Below are 16,940 nucleotides of genomic sequence, written 5' to 3' on the forward strand. Positions count from 1 at the left end.
TGGCGCATCATACACCTGCTATTATTACTAGAACTTTCTTTGCACTTAGGTATAAATATGAGACATACTCTGTAGTAGCATAGAAAATCCACTCTACTCTTATTACTCTACCACTTCTATAATATCACACTGGCATCCTGTACACAATGAAAAGGCTCTCTGATGATACAATTACCTCTGTTAACTGTTTCCTTCATTCCTCCCACATGTTGAAGAGGCTGGCAGTGGGCACCTGTGAAATAGTGAGTGGGCTAAGAGACAAACCTCACAACCCACACACACATTCATATAAACTACACAATAGACAATCACCCTTGTAAGTTCTAGGAGGAGTAATTATTTCTAATATGACCTGCTAGTACTTCAATATCAAGTAGAGTTTCTCATATTCTCAATACTCTTAGTAAGACTAAGCTTTCTCAAATGAATTTCTAAGTCTAGGAACTTTTACAGGAAGAAAGTTCATTAGCACGATGCAACCTTCAAGGCAGATTCAAGTTATTATACATAAGGGACACTGATTCCAACAGAAACAGAGATGATACACATTAAAACTTTAAAATTGAGTTATGGCATGAGAAACATCAGAACATTTAAACAGGACTTAGTCATAGCACTGTACCTGATGGGCATGCTTGAGGAAAAGGCCAAACCCTAAACTAAGATGTTGTATGCTGTAACTTAGGTGTGCACTCATGGGAGTTAAATGGAACTTTGAAGATTGCATTAATATTGAAGATATGTGGCAAGCTCACTAACTATGATGTATTGTATCTGAAAATCCAGGAAAATCCCTATGTGAGATGACAGATACTCCAGGCATAGCCTTGGGCAGTGGGTTTTGGCTGAAATCCAAGTGCCTGAATCTCATTGTTTGAAGACTCATTGTTGCTGTATTTACGAGAACTCTCTGTGAATCTAGGAAAGAAGCATTGAGAGACATATGCCAAAACTGATAGTTTCACATGCCTAGACCTGTCAGTCATTAGAGAATAAGCCTGCAAGTGTTGGGCAAGCACCTCTACTTATACTACAGGAAATTAGAATTACAAATGTTGTGCAGTACCCAGACTCCTACATGCATAGCCTACCACCACTGCCACCTTACTGAGCATTCAGGTCAGACTTTCCAGTTTTAGTCTCTTTTCCATAGTGAGCTCACTAAATGTGTGCCAAGGGATGCTTGCTTCAATATTAATGCAATCTTCAAAGTTTCATTTAACTCCCATGAGTGTACACCTAAGTTACAGCATACAGCATCTTGGTTTAGGGTTTGGCCTTTTCCTCAAGCATGCCCATCAGATACAGTGCTGTGACTAAGTGTTAGGATCATGCCAATAGAGACAAGAAAGAGATTGTATGTAATGGAGACCACAGAGTGCATAGGATGTAGGTTAGAGACCTTCATAATTGTGCACCTGGGTACATCTGTATCCATGACCATGGGTACCCATGGCTCCAAGGCCATACCCATCATCTGTGCCAGCATCCATGGCATGGATGATATGGACCCACACCACATGTACCCACATCCATGGCAGGTACCCACACTCACCTGGGTATATACAGGCACCTGCATAATACCCATGCAATTCTCACTCAGTAAACTAAAATAAACTACAATAAACACATAACTAACATCTAAGTGACTAATCTGTCTGGCATTAAGCCTCACACAGTGAATAAAGAAGAGGAGGAGGAGGAGGAGGCTGACCTATACTGACAGTGACATTGCCAGAGCAGGGAGAAATGGACTGGGGTCGTTTTGGGATCGTCTGAAAGGCATTGAAGAGGGCTTTTGAACCCACTAACAATGAAGGGAAACGGTCAAAATGTGAAGAAGATATGCCCTAAACAAAATGATGGCTCAGTCAGACAGTGATGGCAATGATAAGGGAGCAGCACCATGAGATGGTAACAGATGAAGGACACTAAGAAAGTGTCAGAATATGTCAAAAAAGAGCTTTAAGGGAGTACCAAGTATGTAGGGAAGCACCCATCCAAACCCAAGATAGCTTGAATATGCTCTCCATCCCCTGCCAAAACAAAGATCCTGCTATAATTCTGCAATGATGTGGCCAATTTTAGCGAGTAAGAGGTTGGTTTGAAGCCACAAAATAAGGCTTTTGAATGCTTTAGATGCGAGAAAAATGGGTGAAAAATGATGGAAAAATCTTTGTCACAAGATATTGATCTAAGCTTATGATGTGGAGATTTGATGTGGGGGGAGACTGTAAACATGTGGGAGTTCAGAGTTGAGGTCTAGGACCAAGTAGGGATGTGCACCGTATCCGTAATATGGTGGATACGTACGGCACATATGGATATGGGTCCGTACCGTTGCGAGTGCGAGACTGCAAGGTACCGTACGGTTCACGGTACGGTGAGTACCCATAACAACCGTACGGGACAAGCCGTTACGGCCGTATACGGCAGCTGCAACTAATATGAAACCGAAGCCACTTTTGGTACTCCCTTTCCGCTCTCTCATCTGAAAATTGCTTGCCACGGTAATCTGTCGAGTGTTTCAACTTAAATAATTCAACCTGGTACAAGGTACGCCAATTACCTGACCAACCTACTCCAATGAGCCATGCATAGTCCCCCTCTCTCTATGACAATTTGCATTTGTCTCAGCAATGTGCAAGTTCCCGTCGTCAATCTGTTTTTTTACAAATCAAACCAGTACCGTATCACCTGGCACGATGCAACAAACTCCAGAGTATTAGATGTGCATACCTCACTCATTCCTTGCTTAGGTTCCCATTGTTGTCCACACTCACTGCCACTCTTACGATACAGACCACCAAAATGACTTTGCCCACGCGATTCATGAACACAAGATGTGTAAGTCTCTTTGATTCCCTGAAAGACTTCGAAACTGACTGTTTTTATAGTAGATCTTCTTTTCTCTACATGGAGACGACAATGACTATTAGTATTATGCTGCGGAGAGCATGCAGGTCTTTTGAGTGTATTCTATGACCGTAATACGGCCGTTACATCCGTACATATACCCGTACGTACCGTGAATCTCGCTTTTCTTGCTCCTACGGTATGGACACGGTCCATCCGTATCCGTATCCATCCGTCAGGGGTACGGCTGTATCCGTAACGGTACGGTGCACATCCCTAGGACCAAGGACTAAGGTAAAATGACTGACTGAGCCATGTCTGAGCACCAGGAAGATCTGTGTTGGAAGTACAGAGGAGAATGTAAGAGAGAGAGAATTAATTGGCCTCTCAAGGGAGAGACACTATACTTAAATACAACTTGTACTACTTCTAGAATATACTACAAATTACTTTATCTGTCTACTTTGCAGCCCAAAGATAAAGCTGCTTATTAATGCTGAAGCTTCAAGTACATTCTTGTACTTACTCAGGATTGCTATCCCAACACTCCCCCTCAATTCTGAGTTCCTAGAATACTTGCAGATAAATATTCATGTAGTGGTCTTGGTAGTCCTTTAGTGAATATAGCTGCTAAGTTCTCCTCTGAGGTGCAGTGCTGAACATTGACTTCATTTGAAGCCATGCACTCATGAAAAAAATGATGATGGATATCAATGTGTTTTGATTGCATGTGGAATATTGGGTTCTCAGTGAATTTGATCGCTGATTGATTGTTGACAAAAATAGTAGTTGCACCATCAGGTGGCAACCCTAATTCAGTTAGAAGCACTCGCAACCATATTACTTCTTGAGTTGTGTGTGCAAGGGCCATATACTCTGCTTCTATAGTGGATAGGGCTACAGTGGGCTGTTTCTTTGAACTCCAAGTAACAGCTCCCTCTGCATAGATATAGACATAACCAGATGTTGATCTTCTATCTGTTCTGTCTTCTTCCCAGTCTGAATCTGAGTAAGGTATCAGTTCATCTGTAGTCTCTCCATATGTAACTCCTAAGTCTAGAGTCCTCTTCAAGTAACGGAAAACTTGTTTGAGGGCTGTGACATGCTCAGCAGCTGGATTCTGCACATATTTGCTTAATTCTGTGACAGCATGTGCAACATCAGGCTGGAATCCATTTGCCACATACATCAGAGATCTGACACTAGTGTGGTAATACTATCTGGTGGCTGTGTCAGTGTCTCAGGAATCACCTTCAGGAAAAATTTCTAGCCATACATTTGGGTCCATAGGCATTTTGACCAGTTTACAGTCTTTCATGCCCATTCTCTTGAGTACCTTGAGAATATATGTCTTCCAGAATAAGGTAATAGTGCCCTTCTCCCAATTTCTATCTATCTTCATGCCCAATATATGTTGAATCTTCCCCATGTCTATAACATTTAACTTCTTCTTAAGTTCTTCTTTCATGTTAGACATAGTTTCATTATCTGAGGCAAGCAATGTCATGTCATCTACATGCACAGCTATAATTATGGGGCCTGATTTCACTTGTCTAATGTACACACATTGATCACTGATCAATCTCATGTATCCAAGTCTCAAAAATATAGTGTTTAATTTTTCATTCCAAACTCAGCCAGATTGCTTGAGTTCGTACAATGTGAATTTGAGGTGTGCTGCCTTGCTGCTTCCATCAGAATATTCTGGCAGTTGAGCCATGTAAATGGATTCATTGAGCTTTCCATTTAGGTAAGCTCTAATGACATCTATTCCATGTATAATCAAGTTTCTTTGAGCAGCAATGGCTATAAGTAGGCAGAATGTGTCCAGCCTGATAACAGGTGCATATGTCTCAAAGAAATTTGTGCCTTTTGCAGCTGGATTATTGAGCAACCGGTAACTTGGTTGATTGATTGATTGTGATCTGGACTGATTTGGTATATGGCTCGATCACCTTTCTATGCTAAATGGGAAGCTTTGATTTGGTTGCCAAGGCATCAAGGGGCATTTCTCTTTTTGATTTAACAATTTCGGCAGCCATGGAATTATCAGACATATCATCATTTCCACCTAGAGTCTGCTCAACATTGTTCTCTGACTCTCCCTCAAGTGATGAAGGGTGGGACACAATATAGTCATTGTCTGTAGACTCTTTAGTGTTGTCATCAAGGAATATAACATTTCTTGAGGTTTGAATCTGTCTGGTCTGAGAATTATAATATCTCCAAGCCCTAGATTCATCTGTAAGACTTGTAAAAATGAACTCCCTTGATTTTGGGTTGAGTTTTGACCTTTTGTTATCTTGTTGCAACACCCAGCACTTTACTCTGAACTCCTGGAGTGTTGAAATGTCTGGTTTTGTGCCCCAAAACACTTCTTTGGGGGTTAGATTATTCTTGATGGCCTTAGTCAGTGATCGGTTCTTCAGGTATGTGGCATATGCCACTGTCTCAGGCCATAGGAATTTTGGCAAGTGATGTTCTTCTAGCATAGCATGCACATGCTCCACGAGAGTCTAATTGACTCTCTCCACAATTCTGTTTTGGGGTGGTGAATATGTGGCAGTCAGTTCCAACTGGATGCCATTGTCATGGAGGTATTCCTTCCCATTATCAATCTTCATAAACTTCAGGTCCTCCTTTTTGTGGACTTTGATGTATTTTTGGTACTGCTGGATTTTCTTTTGGATCTCCATACCTTCTTTTGACTTGAGAAAATACAACATTGTTCTCTGAGATTTGCCATCTGTGAAGCTTATATAATATCTTTCTCCATGAATACCCTGAGTTCAGGCTGATCCCCATAGGTCCAAAAATATCATTTCACCTATTCTTGTATATTTCCTTTGAGCTTCTTGCAGAAACGGCTCAACATAGTGCTTGGCCTTTATGCAGGCTTTACAATCCTTCTGAGGCTCAGCTGACTCATCCACATCCATACTCTTGACCATCTTCTTTCTGAATAATCTCTTTACTGATCCTATATTTAAGTGGCCCATCACTTGGTGCTACTTCTGCCATGATTGGGCTGGTTTAATTGCATGGGCTTGAGTTATTTCTGGCATGATGATGTCAAGGCTATACAGCTTTGAAATCTTATCTCTGTGACCAATTTTCTTGCCATGCAGTGAGATAATATCCATCCAGGATCCTTTGAATTTGAGTTCAAACCCAGCATCCATGATGCACCCTAGCGAAATAAGATTGAATGGTGCCTTGGGACAGTGAATACAATCCTTCAGTGTAACTGAAGCAATCTTGTCCCCTTCAACCATTTTAATCTTTACTGTTTCTCTTCCCAAGCCTTTTGACTTTCCTACACCAATAACTTCATGTTCTGGGGTCTCAACATAGTCAGAAAAATGCAATCTGTTCTTGATTATATGTTTAGTTGTTCCTGAGTCCCCTAGCCATGATGACCCTGCAAGTGTAACAAGTGCAGTGTCTGTAGTGCAAAATGCATAGTCTTCTTCATCTGAATCCAATTTGGCAACATGTGCCTGGGTCTGGCCCTTTCCTTTCTCCTTCCATGACTTTCCAGAATTCTTCTTTCCATTTGAGCAGTTTGTCCTGATGTGACTGGTTTTTCTGCATCTGTAACATATGATTTTTGAGTTGGACTTTTTCTTGTCATGTGCTGCAAGTGTTGTGGTTGGATCAGAAGTCTTTTCTCATAATTGGATGTCTTCCTGAAGAATTTGGGAAATCAATTTATAGGAATCTTTCAAGTCTGCAGTGTCCACTGATGAAATGAATGAATTCCACAATTCTAGGAGTGATGTAAGTAGTGTAATAGAGAAGTCCTCCTCCTCAACTTTCTGCTTGAGAGATGCCAGCTCCTCCTGATAGGATCTCATAGTCTTAATATGTTCCTCTATATTTATTCCTTCTTCACACTGAGCTCTAAAGAATTTCCTTCTAACAAGAACAATTCTCATGGGTTCCCTGGACTCATACATGTCTTTTAGAGCTTTCCAGGCTTCTGCCGAAGTCTTCAAACCAGCAATATACACCAGCAGGCCATCCAAAACCCACAACCTTATTGTTGAAAGAGCCTTCCTATCACTCTTCTTCCAATCTGCCACCAGTGCCACTTCTGCCAGGGCCAGAGTGCTTCTATCTGCATAATCAATTAGACCTAAATTGGTTAGGATATCAATCATCTTGATCTTCCACATCGGATAATTTTCTGAGCCTTTAAGAGAGTCAATTCTGTAAATGGACTGGCTATCCATGTGGTTCTGTATGTGTACATAATGTACAAAAGTGCAAAGTAGGTAACAGTGTAAGTAGTTCAGTTAAGGCTGAGGCCCATAATCTGTTGGAAGTACAGAGAAGAATGTAAAAGAGAATTAATTGGCCTCTTAAGGGAGAGGCACCATACTTAAATACAACTTGTACTACTTCTAGAATATACTACAAATTACTTTATCTGTCTACTTTGCAGCCCAAAGATAAAGCTGCTTATTAATGCTGAAGCTTCAAGTATATTCTTGTACTTACTCAGGATTGCTATCCCAACAATCCATGAGAGGGTAAGATGGTGGGATGAGAGAGTATTCCAGTGGCTGTGCAGATACAGGCAGATATCTGTGATAGGTACTCATCACATGCAGAGCCATACCTGGCAATCATAAAAGTCTCTAATGTAGGTGAAGCTATTAGCAACATCATCCCTGAGCCGAAGCCCTAAGATGATTATGGATGAAAGTCCATGGAGTGACAGAGATGAGATAAGAGATAAGTCTAATGGATTGGAGTTCTGTGGACTGGAGAGTGAGAGTTTAGACTTAGAGTCAGAGAGAGAATTAGGCTGAATCAAGTTGATATTTGAACTGAGTATCTACAGTGTAATTCCATGGTTTATATACTAGTTAGGAGTCCAGTCTAATTCTGATTCAGAGTGGTCTACATTCTAGGGTGGTCAGATATTCTATTCTACCAGTTGGTAGCCTATGGAGTCTGATAACATACTTTACTACTGATGTCAGACACTTGATAAATTAAAATAGAGAGATGAAATATAAAATAGAATATAAAATAGAAACTGGGAATCAGAATCTATAGGATTCTGAATTGCAGTTTGTTGGAGTCCAGCTTAAGATCGGAGTTCTGTTGGCATGCACATTATATGATGAGAGGTTTTGCAGTGCAAGCAGATGTTTGCATGATGATATTTGTGACTGATTTCTTTTGTAGTTGCAGCTTGAAGGCTGTCATCTTCAATGGATCTGCAGTCTCAGGCTGTAAGGAAAGACCAGAATGAGGATGAGAGGAGGATAATGTGTGTTGAATTGATGTCAGAGTGGAGGCCTTGAGTGCAACAGAGGTTTGTGATTGTTGATTTTCTTCAGATGCTTTCAATGCTGATGCTATAGAATGTTTTGATACTTGTGCTGCTGCAGTGGGTTTTGAAAGAGTTGGCTTTAGTCTACTCAGCACTGAAGTAGTCTGTGTAGACAATAACACAGATTTGCCAGAATGAGATGATACTCCAGCTTTCAGGAGGATATTAGGACATGATGATCCAGAAGGTCTTGAGATAACTGTATCAGATAGCAAGACTCATCCCCCAGATCCAGCCACAGAATGAGATGATTTTTCAGATTCAGCTTAGATCAATCCTCAACTGGTGTTTGGTGTTGAAGTGCTGGAGCTCAAAGATTGTTGTCCTGCAGAGTTTGGATGACAAGAAGTGTCATTTTCAGGTGTGGCATCATAGTCTATCAGGTCCAAATGATTTGACCTGAGGCTAAGAGGATTTATAAACATTGAAGTTGAAGCATCAAGAAAGGAGTTGTTATCCTGGCCTACTGTCTCATGGTGTGTATGTTTCTACACAAAAGCATGGCCAGATGTTCCTGACTGCAAGCATAAAAGCAGATCAATTCTAGGTGTCATGGAAGGCATTAACTCAGATGATTTGTGTCTTTTGGATCTATTTGGTTTAGCTGACTTTGTGAACCTGACAGGTTGACCACTGCTTTAACATTACTAAGTATATGCATCAATGGCAAGACTGACTGACACCTACACTATGCAGCTATATAATTTCTATACAGACTGCACAACTGTATATGGGTGCTCTCAGCAGTTATTATGCTCTTGCTATTCATGCTAAGCCAGAAATGGATTATTGTAACTAGTGACAGAATTCTCATGGTTGATTTGTACAGTGTTGTATGGGCCAGTGAAATGCCAAAATTATTGAGGCTCTGGAATCACCATAGAAGTTGAAATATTTGTGATCGGACTGGACCAAAATAACTATTAAGACACAAAATACTATGTTTGTCACAAATATAAGCATATTTGGCCAGAGAAAGACTATATCAGACCTTATCAGTGCAAAACATCTTATCAGTGAAATATGGGCCAGTGAGACATGTCACATCACACATGATATACTAAACTGAGACATCAATCAAATTTTAATCAATCTCATCAGACCCTGAAACAGAGCCACTATAATTACTCTCCTGTCCCTCCTCTGCTCTCTTCTGACTCATTGTCAATACTAACATCACCTTCACCAACATCTGTTACATCCTGAGCTGCATCTCCAGGTCCCTCACAATGCTCTGAAGTGGCTGTCTTCTGAAATGATTTCAATGTTGGTTTCTTCTTCTGCTTCTCCAGCTTGAAATCAGCTAATTTTGGCTTCTTCCATCCAATCTTCCTTCCCTCAGCCTTTGCATGATTTGTTCCTTTTTCTATTTTATCACATGGTTCTGGTATTTTGCCTTCTTTCTCTTATTGATGGACACATAGCTCTCTTCCTGCTGCTTCCATGCTTCCATTGCAGCCTTGTGAAGTATCTGTAGTACTCATTCCAGATCTCCACGGTGTTGTCCCACTGCCAGATCCAGGGCCATAGCCCCCCTGAGCAAAAGGAAGCCTCCTGGGGGTATCTTCTGAAAAGATAATCCACTGGTTTTCGCTAAGCAGGGATTCTGAGTGGGTGTAGTACTCTGGGAGCTGCTCATTATTACTGTCAGAGTACTCAGTGAATACGACATCATCGGGTCCATCTTCAATAACATTGCTGGTGGAAGGCTCTGAAATGTGGGCAAAGTGAGACTCAGTGAAGTTTCTGAGGTCAGCAATGGTAACAAGGTTCCGAGGGAGAACTTCAGATTCAGGTTGGGGTGAGGGCCAGACAAACTCCAACTTGTAGATGGGATTGTCATCCCACCATGAAGAGGGTTCTGAAATTCTGTAGGTTCTATCGGGGGTGTATAACGGGAGAAAGACTGGGGCAGTGTACCACTCTGGCTCCAAAGATTCATCTCTTCGATACTCTTCTGTTTCTCCCATGCTATCTCCTGTGCTATCCACTCTTTGTACATCTCATCTCTCTCCTCATTCCTGGGCAGAGAGGAACAGATCTTTGACTTCTTCGAAGGTGGTTCTTCCCCCAGTTCATCCATTAATGATTCAATTGAATACATCAATGTAGAACCTTCAGGTCCCTCTCTGGTAGAGGTGCTCTCCATCATCGTTGACTCCTGGTATGGTGGCTGATAACTCTGTGGAAGTGATTGATGGTTCTCTGGAGTTGTCATTATTGTCCTATGTTGTGGCATCCCAGGATCCCTCCATATTGGTCCAGTACCAGACTGTAAACCTGAGGTCTCTGTCATCTGGAGGGATGCCGAGTCATCCAAGCTCTTCTTTGTGAAGGGATTCTTTGCCTTCATGGTCTCACTGATCCTCAATCTGAAGCTTGAGCATGAGGGCATGGTCTTCTCTGTCAGATAAGAGGTGTCGAAGTGTGTCTCGCTCCCCTCTTGGCCTGGGTATGATTGACCAGAGCCAGACAGTACTTCCTGTTCATGAGGTTCTGGTTGATGAATCTTTGAGTCCATGTACTCTCCCTCTTCTGGGGGTTGGTGCTCTTTGGCATCAGGTTGGTCAGGTAAAATGGATAACTGCAACTGCAGTTAATAGTATCAAGATACTGAAGGTACTTCTGAAGATAATGGTGGTGTGGTCTGAGGGGGTGAGAGGCATAAAGCTTGTTGTACCACAACAAACATTTAGGGTCTCAAGGTATGATAGGTGCCATTTTACAGATAACAGGCTGAAGTTTTAAAAGTATAACAGTGACTGCATTGAAATGGTACAGTTACCATTGTCAAACAACAGTAAGGGTAGTAAGGGCAAGCTTCAGCTAAATGTTATGCACTAACTCTGGTCTGAACCAAAGTGTGACCTCTGTGCTGACACTCACATTTGGTGATTCAGCATTGGAGGGTCTTTGGCAGATGAAGAGAAGTTAGACATTACTTAGATAGCGAGAGCAAGGAGCTTGTAAGAGTTAGAAGTGTATAAACTTAGCCAAAGCTGGGGTCTAAGGCCACAGCATAGGCTAGCTTAAATACATGTTCGACTTGTACTAAGAATAGTGTCTACTGGGGCACATGCAATGAGAAGTGTGCTCTGTAGTGAATGAGGAGTAAGGACACTAAAAGAAGTGTGTCCCCAATGAATGAGAGTAAAGAGTGCATATTACCTGCATAGACATGGGACTCCATCTGAATAAACCATATCTCATAAACCACTCTCAACTAAGGTAGACAAAATCCACAGGTGATGGGTTCCACATGGCCGATCATGACACCAATGCTTGATCACAATGCTGCCCAACGAAGACATTTTGGAACAAATTAAAAGCATAGAATGTTTAAGGGAGATAGATAGACAAGATATATCTTTTTACTTTTTCAAAAAATTCCTTCCCGGTGACACAGTATGAGTAAAGATTTTTATTTTCAAAAAACCTCTAAAACATCGAAAGGAAACAATTGGCAGGAGGTTGTGAAATTTCATCCTCGATAATTTGCCACTTTTCCAAGCTTTGTTGACCATGCACATGCCCAAATTAAAACAGAATAAGCGGATAAAGAACTTCCCATAGGCATTGAAAGTGAGTTCAGAAACATCTGTGGCCATGAATATAACTTTACTCACCAGTATTGCAGAAAAAGGCTAAACTCTCAGAGTCAGAGCAGTCCAAAAATGATTCTGACAGTGAATCTTCCATGGAATCCATATCCGAGAGCTTAGAGACTGAGTCAGAAGAGTCTCTGGCCATCCAAGAGCACTATACAGACTTTAGCCTTGATTGTCACATTGCAGACATGGGATATGCTGCCAGTGAGCTTTCTGAAGACTCAAGGCTTGGTGATGTTCCATCAGATGAAGCAAAAACAGTCATGGAGAGATGGTTAAAGCTTGGAAAGGATATCTTAAAGAGGCTGGTGGAGAGACAGGTTGAAAGGCCAGGGATAGAAAAGACAACAGTGAGAGGAAAATATTTCAAGACATGCCCACTTGGCTCAGAACCTTCAGAGCATACACAGTGTTTACATCATGCCCAGGAGAAGAACATGAAGCAGCATGGGACCAGGTTGATGGACTGGCTAAGAACAAAAACAACACATCAGGATTCACCCCTACAGCCAAGCACATCTTCCTCATCAAAGATCATCATTATTGACATTGCTGATTCAGACTCATCATGCAGTATCCCACCTGATGAGTCCATTACCTCTTCATCCACCTCTGTATGAAGCCAATCTGCATCACTGTCAACCAGCCCAGGCTCACTGTCCCACCAAACGAGTATCGAAGAGATTAAGGATGAAAACAAGATAGTCATGCATGCCTAGGCTCAAATGTGGTCACTTCCAGACTCTGTTGATGCCATTCTCATGGATGTTGATGATGAGATTTCAGATATGCCTGCAGGTGCACTGGAGATGAAGGTGGAAGATGATGAGACTCTGGCATGGAGAGGTTAGGATTTGGGTGACAGTGAGAATGATGGACAAACAAATTCAGGTGGTTCCTGTCAGAGGACTGGCACTGCATGAGAGTCAGAAGAAGAGAAGGAAAAACATGCACATAGATCATGACACATGATTCCCCATCCTGATGCCATCAATTGTTCCATTAAATGAATCAAACTGCTTCTGCATCCTCCTTGGAACACAGGGCGAGGGTTCAAGCCAACAAAGATTGCTAACCAGGTCCTTCGAGGATGCCTCAAGTTGATGCTTCAGTTTTTACAACTGTACACATTGCAGGAGTATATAGGCTGGACTGCTGCCTCAGACCTTGTGGCATGTTCGCATGGGTGGGGTTCTTTATTAGCATGACATCTTCATGAATGGTGCATTGAACATGCCCAATCAAATGATTTTTTGCCTACAGCACACTATGGAAAGCACAACAGCTTTATTCTTGAGGATGAAGATCTCGCCAATAAGATCCATCTGCATCTGCAAGGTCTGGGAAAGTACATCAAAGCCCAGGACATCATTAATTACCTGGCACAGCCATCTGTCCAAGCTTGACTGCAAACAAAGAAGACAATTTCTCTGTGCACGGCTCAGAACTGGATGCATAGAATACAGTATCGGTGGAAGAAGGAGCCAAAGGGAATGTATTCAGATGGTCACAAACATGATGATGTTGTCGATTACCATCAGAACAAATTTCTGCCACAATGGGCGGTGCTGGATCTGTGGTGTCGGTGGTGGGACAAAAATGATGAAGAAATTCCTCACTCATTTGTTGCTGCACCCAATGGGAAGATTGTTGTCATATGGCACCATGATGAATCCATTTTCTATGCAAATAACCAGCGCCTCACATGCTGAGTTCACGCCAAAGAGACTGCGAAGCCATACACCAAGGGTGAGGGTGTCTTAATGATGGCAGCAGACTTTGTTTCACCTGATTATGGATGGCTAAGGGCTAAGGGCTAAGAACTTTGACATGTGAGTGTTTACAGTCAATCCAAGGCTGAAAGTAACTCAATAACCAGTTTCTGCAGTGCAGATCCACTCACACAAGGTCACACTATTTTCAGACCAGAGAAGAACTGTGACAGATACTACACAAATGCAGAAATTCTTGAACAAGTAATGAAGGCAATGGATATCCTTGACCATGATTACCCCAATGAATGGCACATTTTTGCTTATGACAATGCAGCCACTCACACTGCTTGTGCTCCCAATGCACTATCAGCATCAAAGATGCCTGCAAAGCCAAGTAAAACATTTTATTGTAATGGTGGTGACTCCATTAGAATGTGAGATGGTTCATTTCCAGATGGCTCACCACAGTCCTTCTATTTTCCCAACAATCACCCTGATGTCGAATTGTGTGGCCTGTTCAAAGGCATGAAAGAGATTATTCAGAAATGTAATGAGAAGGGTGCTGGCCTTCCAGATCTGTATGTGAAGAAGTTTCTTGCCTAGTGCAAGAATTTCAAGTGTCCTGCAGATTGAACAGATTGTTGCTGCCATTGGGTTCTTTACTGCCAGCCAGACTTTGTTAATCAGAAGTCCATTCTTCAAGAGCATTGTGCTGCTTGGGGATATGAGGTGGTATACTTTCCAAAATTTCACTGTGAACTTAATTTCATTGAACAGTGTTGGGGGTATGCGAAATGTCTATACCGCTGATGTGCTTGGTAATGGGCAGCGCGCAAATGAAACAAGCATCTAGATCGTCAATCTAGATACTAAATCACACACACACACACACTATCACCAATGTATATAATTTCGAGGGTGAGTACGATAGAAGCACTTGCGATGTACTTAGATTTAGATAACCTAGTGGGGTTTTGTCTGAAAACAACTTCAATTCTTCTTTCAATGTGTTTTACGCAAAGTACACTAGTCCGCGATAGCAGTTTTATGAACTTGTTTTGCAAGGTATAGTCGAGCAAGTTATACTTGTTTTGACGTCGTCTAGAAGAGCTTCTAGCAGACACTTCAAATAATCAAACAACCAAAGATTCTGAGGTCTACAAAGAGTGCAAAATCACTCTACAAAGAACACACAGGTTCTGACTTCAAGTACAAGACTTGCAAAGAGTACACAGACTCTGGAGTTCCTTGAACCCGACAATTGTTCGAACTTTAAAGCGTTCTAGGGCTTATTTTACTTCAACTAGATGAGATCTTTTGACTTAAAGTCGACTCAGCATGTCTAGATCACTAATCTCGGAGAGAGAGAGCACAAGGCCTTTGTCCGCAGAGCAGTTTAATTAACTAGCAAGGCGCAAACGTGGGGACGGCTCTACTTCCTACTTAACTCTTCTAGATTACTGTAGTCACCCTTATGGGTTGACTTTGGTAACTTAATTCACTTCAGTCGAGGATATGCAATAAAACCAGTGATTGATTAGGTAGCTATACAGGCTACTAGCACAAACATGGGGGAATGCTTTCCTGCCGTTATGCATCTAGTCGCTGCTAATTTATACGATTCGTGTTCTAGGTATAGGAGCCCATATCTACAGTAATTATAGTACGAGCTTTGGAATTAATACAAATGGTGAGTCACTATCCTACAAGTATCGCGCCATTCTGTAGTTTCTATTCAGTTCGACACGACTGCGCCGGGTTATTCTGTCGCTGAGGAGTGCCCTACTAGTCCGTGGGTGCTCCTTCTTCCATCTGCAAGGCTTGCCACGCACCGTATGTATGGAATACTGTGGTATGCACAGGATCTTGAGGATGTAACCACTGATCGTGATCGACTGTAGGTCTGAGATTATATTCTGTTGATCACTGCACGATCAAGGTCAGTCATCTCAGTACCCAACGTGGCTATTCATTCTTCCAAGGTTATTCCTGTCCTAGCCTGAGTTGATCTCAAAAGCTGATCTGTTTCTCGACTTAGCAATTTTTCTTGACTGGTTCTTTCTACTCATCGAGGCGACAAGGCATCTAGTTCATTCCATTCTTCAACTTCTTGGTTTTTATACTCCATACAGACGAGTCCCTGAGATTTGACTGTAATAGTCTTGTTTAGGTAGGGCTTAGCTTGGCGTGTTGATGGCTGGTAGAATTGACTCTTTGAGACGTCGTTTCTAAGTCCATTTTGTACTGCCGTGCTTTCATTCTTTATGTAGTATTTAGCTACCAGCGTGAAGCCTCCACTGTAGCTCTCTGTACCACTTGTAGATTGCATAAACTAATGTAAAATCACAAAATCTACGGGTAGCCTGATACCAGGTGTATCACCGCTTATGCCCAACATCCACCAAGGAAGATGATCTTGAACGGAACATGCTTCAATCACTTGATGCTGTAACCCTTAAAAAGCATATAGAAGTATGCTATTTTTGTATCATTTCTAAGATTGTTGCTCAAATTCACTACTAGATTCGCAACTCGCTCAAATTGCTTTATGGATGCCTACCAGAAGCATCTAAATGGCCAGAAAACAGCTTGGGCAGGCAAGAAGTACTATGGTCATTGTGTTCTTCCAGAAAATATCCTTGAAAAGTTTGACAAAGCTCACCCTAATGAAAAATAGACACACAAAACAATTATTTTTTCTTCGCCCACTCAAATTTTGTCATGTGACTGTGATAGTAACACTTAGTCATTCCCACATGGAATCCATCACCTGTAGATTTCATCTACCTTAGCAGTTGACTCTTGTCAAACTGCTAAGAAGCATGATGGCACATGTGGTATGTTAGTTATCTGAGAGGCGGCAGCTGTAGACAAGTCATCAGCAGAATGACAGCAACTGAATAAACAGATAGAAGATGTGCCAGCAGATTATCATAGGTCTGGAAGATAAGATAGATAGGTCTGAGGTTCTGAGAGATAAGATAAGATAAGAAAAATAAGGATAAAGTCATAATATGAGTGACATATTAGTGGTGACCCTTGTTGCCAAGTTAGTGCACTACATTTAGCCAAAGTTCGAACCTTTTATTACCATTATCATTGTTCAATGATGGTGATTGTATATCAACTAATCCCTCAAACCATGATACACTCATTTTTGCATACACCTTCAGCATTGTCATTCTCTTAACCACATATTCCACAGTATATTTTACCAGACCTTGACAATGCCAAAGAGTAGCAACCTCAGAAGAGGGAGAGTAAACAGGCTCAATGGCACATCCTCAGGAACCTTCCAAACCAATAGTACCATCCAGTTCAGGCATAGCGCCACCCAGTCCGATGCAGGAACAAGAGTTTGAACCCCTGTATCCTCCAACTAAGACCTTTCCACAGCACTCAACTGCCTCTCTC

The 16,940-nt window shown here is 41.7% G+C and overlaps 3 protein-coding genes across 3 annotated transcripts; all 3 read left to right on the forward strand.

Annotated features, from left to right (window-relative positions):
- Positions 1–2,273: 2,273 nt before the first annotated feature.
- On the forward strand, positions 2,274–3,084 carry EV420DRAFT_1768267 (uncharacterized protein). Its single transcript, XM_060480961.1, has 2 exons — positions 2,274–2,847; positions 2,898–3,084. Exon 1 carries the CDS (start codon positions 2,594–2,596, stop codon positions 2,813–2,815), a length of 222 nt encoding a protein of 73 aa, XP_060325079.1. The 5' UTR covers positions 2,274–2,593; the 3' UTR covers positions 2,816–2,847; positions 2,898–3,084.
- An 8,816-nt stretch (positions 3,085–11,900) lies between these two features.
- Positions 11,901–13,217, forward strand: EV420DRAFT_1484630 (uncharacterized protein; the record flags this gene model as incomplete). The annotated part of the gene is made up of 4 exons (XM_060470100.1): positions 11,901–12,425; positions 12,531–12,657; positions 12,856–12,987; positions 13,075–13,217. The coding sequence occupies 4 exons, from the start codon at positions 11,901–11,903 to the stop codon at positions 13,215–13,217; spliced, it is 927 nt and encodes a 308-aa protein (XP_060325080.1).
- A 45-nt stretch (positions 13,218–13,262) lies between these two features.
- On the forward strand, positions 13,263–16,203 carry EV420DRAFT_1622730 (uncharacterized protein; the record flags this gene model as incomplete). The annotated part of the gene is made up of 4 exons (XM_060475841.1): positions 13,263–13,463; positions 13,668–13,935; positions 13,966–14,104; positions 16,050–16,203. The coding sequence occupies 4 exons, from the start codon at positions 13,263–13,265 to the stop codon at positions 16,201–16,203; spliced, it is 762 nt and encodes a 253-aa protein (XP_060325081.1).
- Positions 16,204–16,940: the final 737 nt, after the last annotated feature.

This window comes from Desarmillaria tabescens (assembly GCF_030435595.1).
Source record: "Desarmillaria tabescens strain CCBAS 213 chromosome Unknown EV420scaffold_54, whole genome shotgun sequence".
NCBI classification, from domain to species: domain Eukaryota; kingdom Fungi; phylum Basidiomycota; class Agaricomycetes; order Agaricales; family Physalacriaceae; genus Desarmillaria; species Desarmillaria tabescens.

What these genes read in the sequence shown, in the direction of transcription:
- EV420DRAFT_1768267 (XM_060480961.1), top strand. Translation starts at nt 2,594, where the DNA reads ATGCATAGTCCCCCTCTCTCTATGACAATTTGCATTTGTCTCAGCAAT.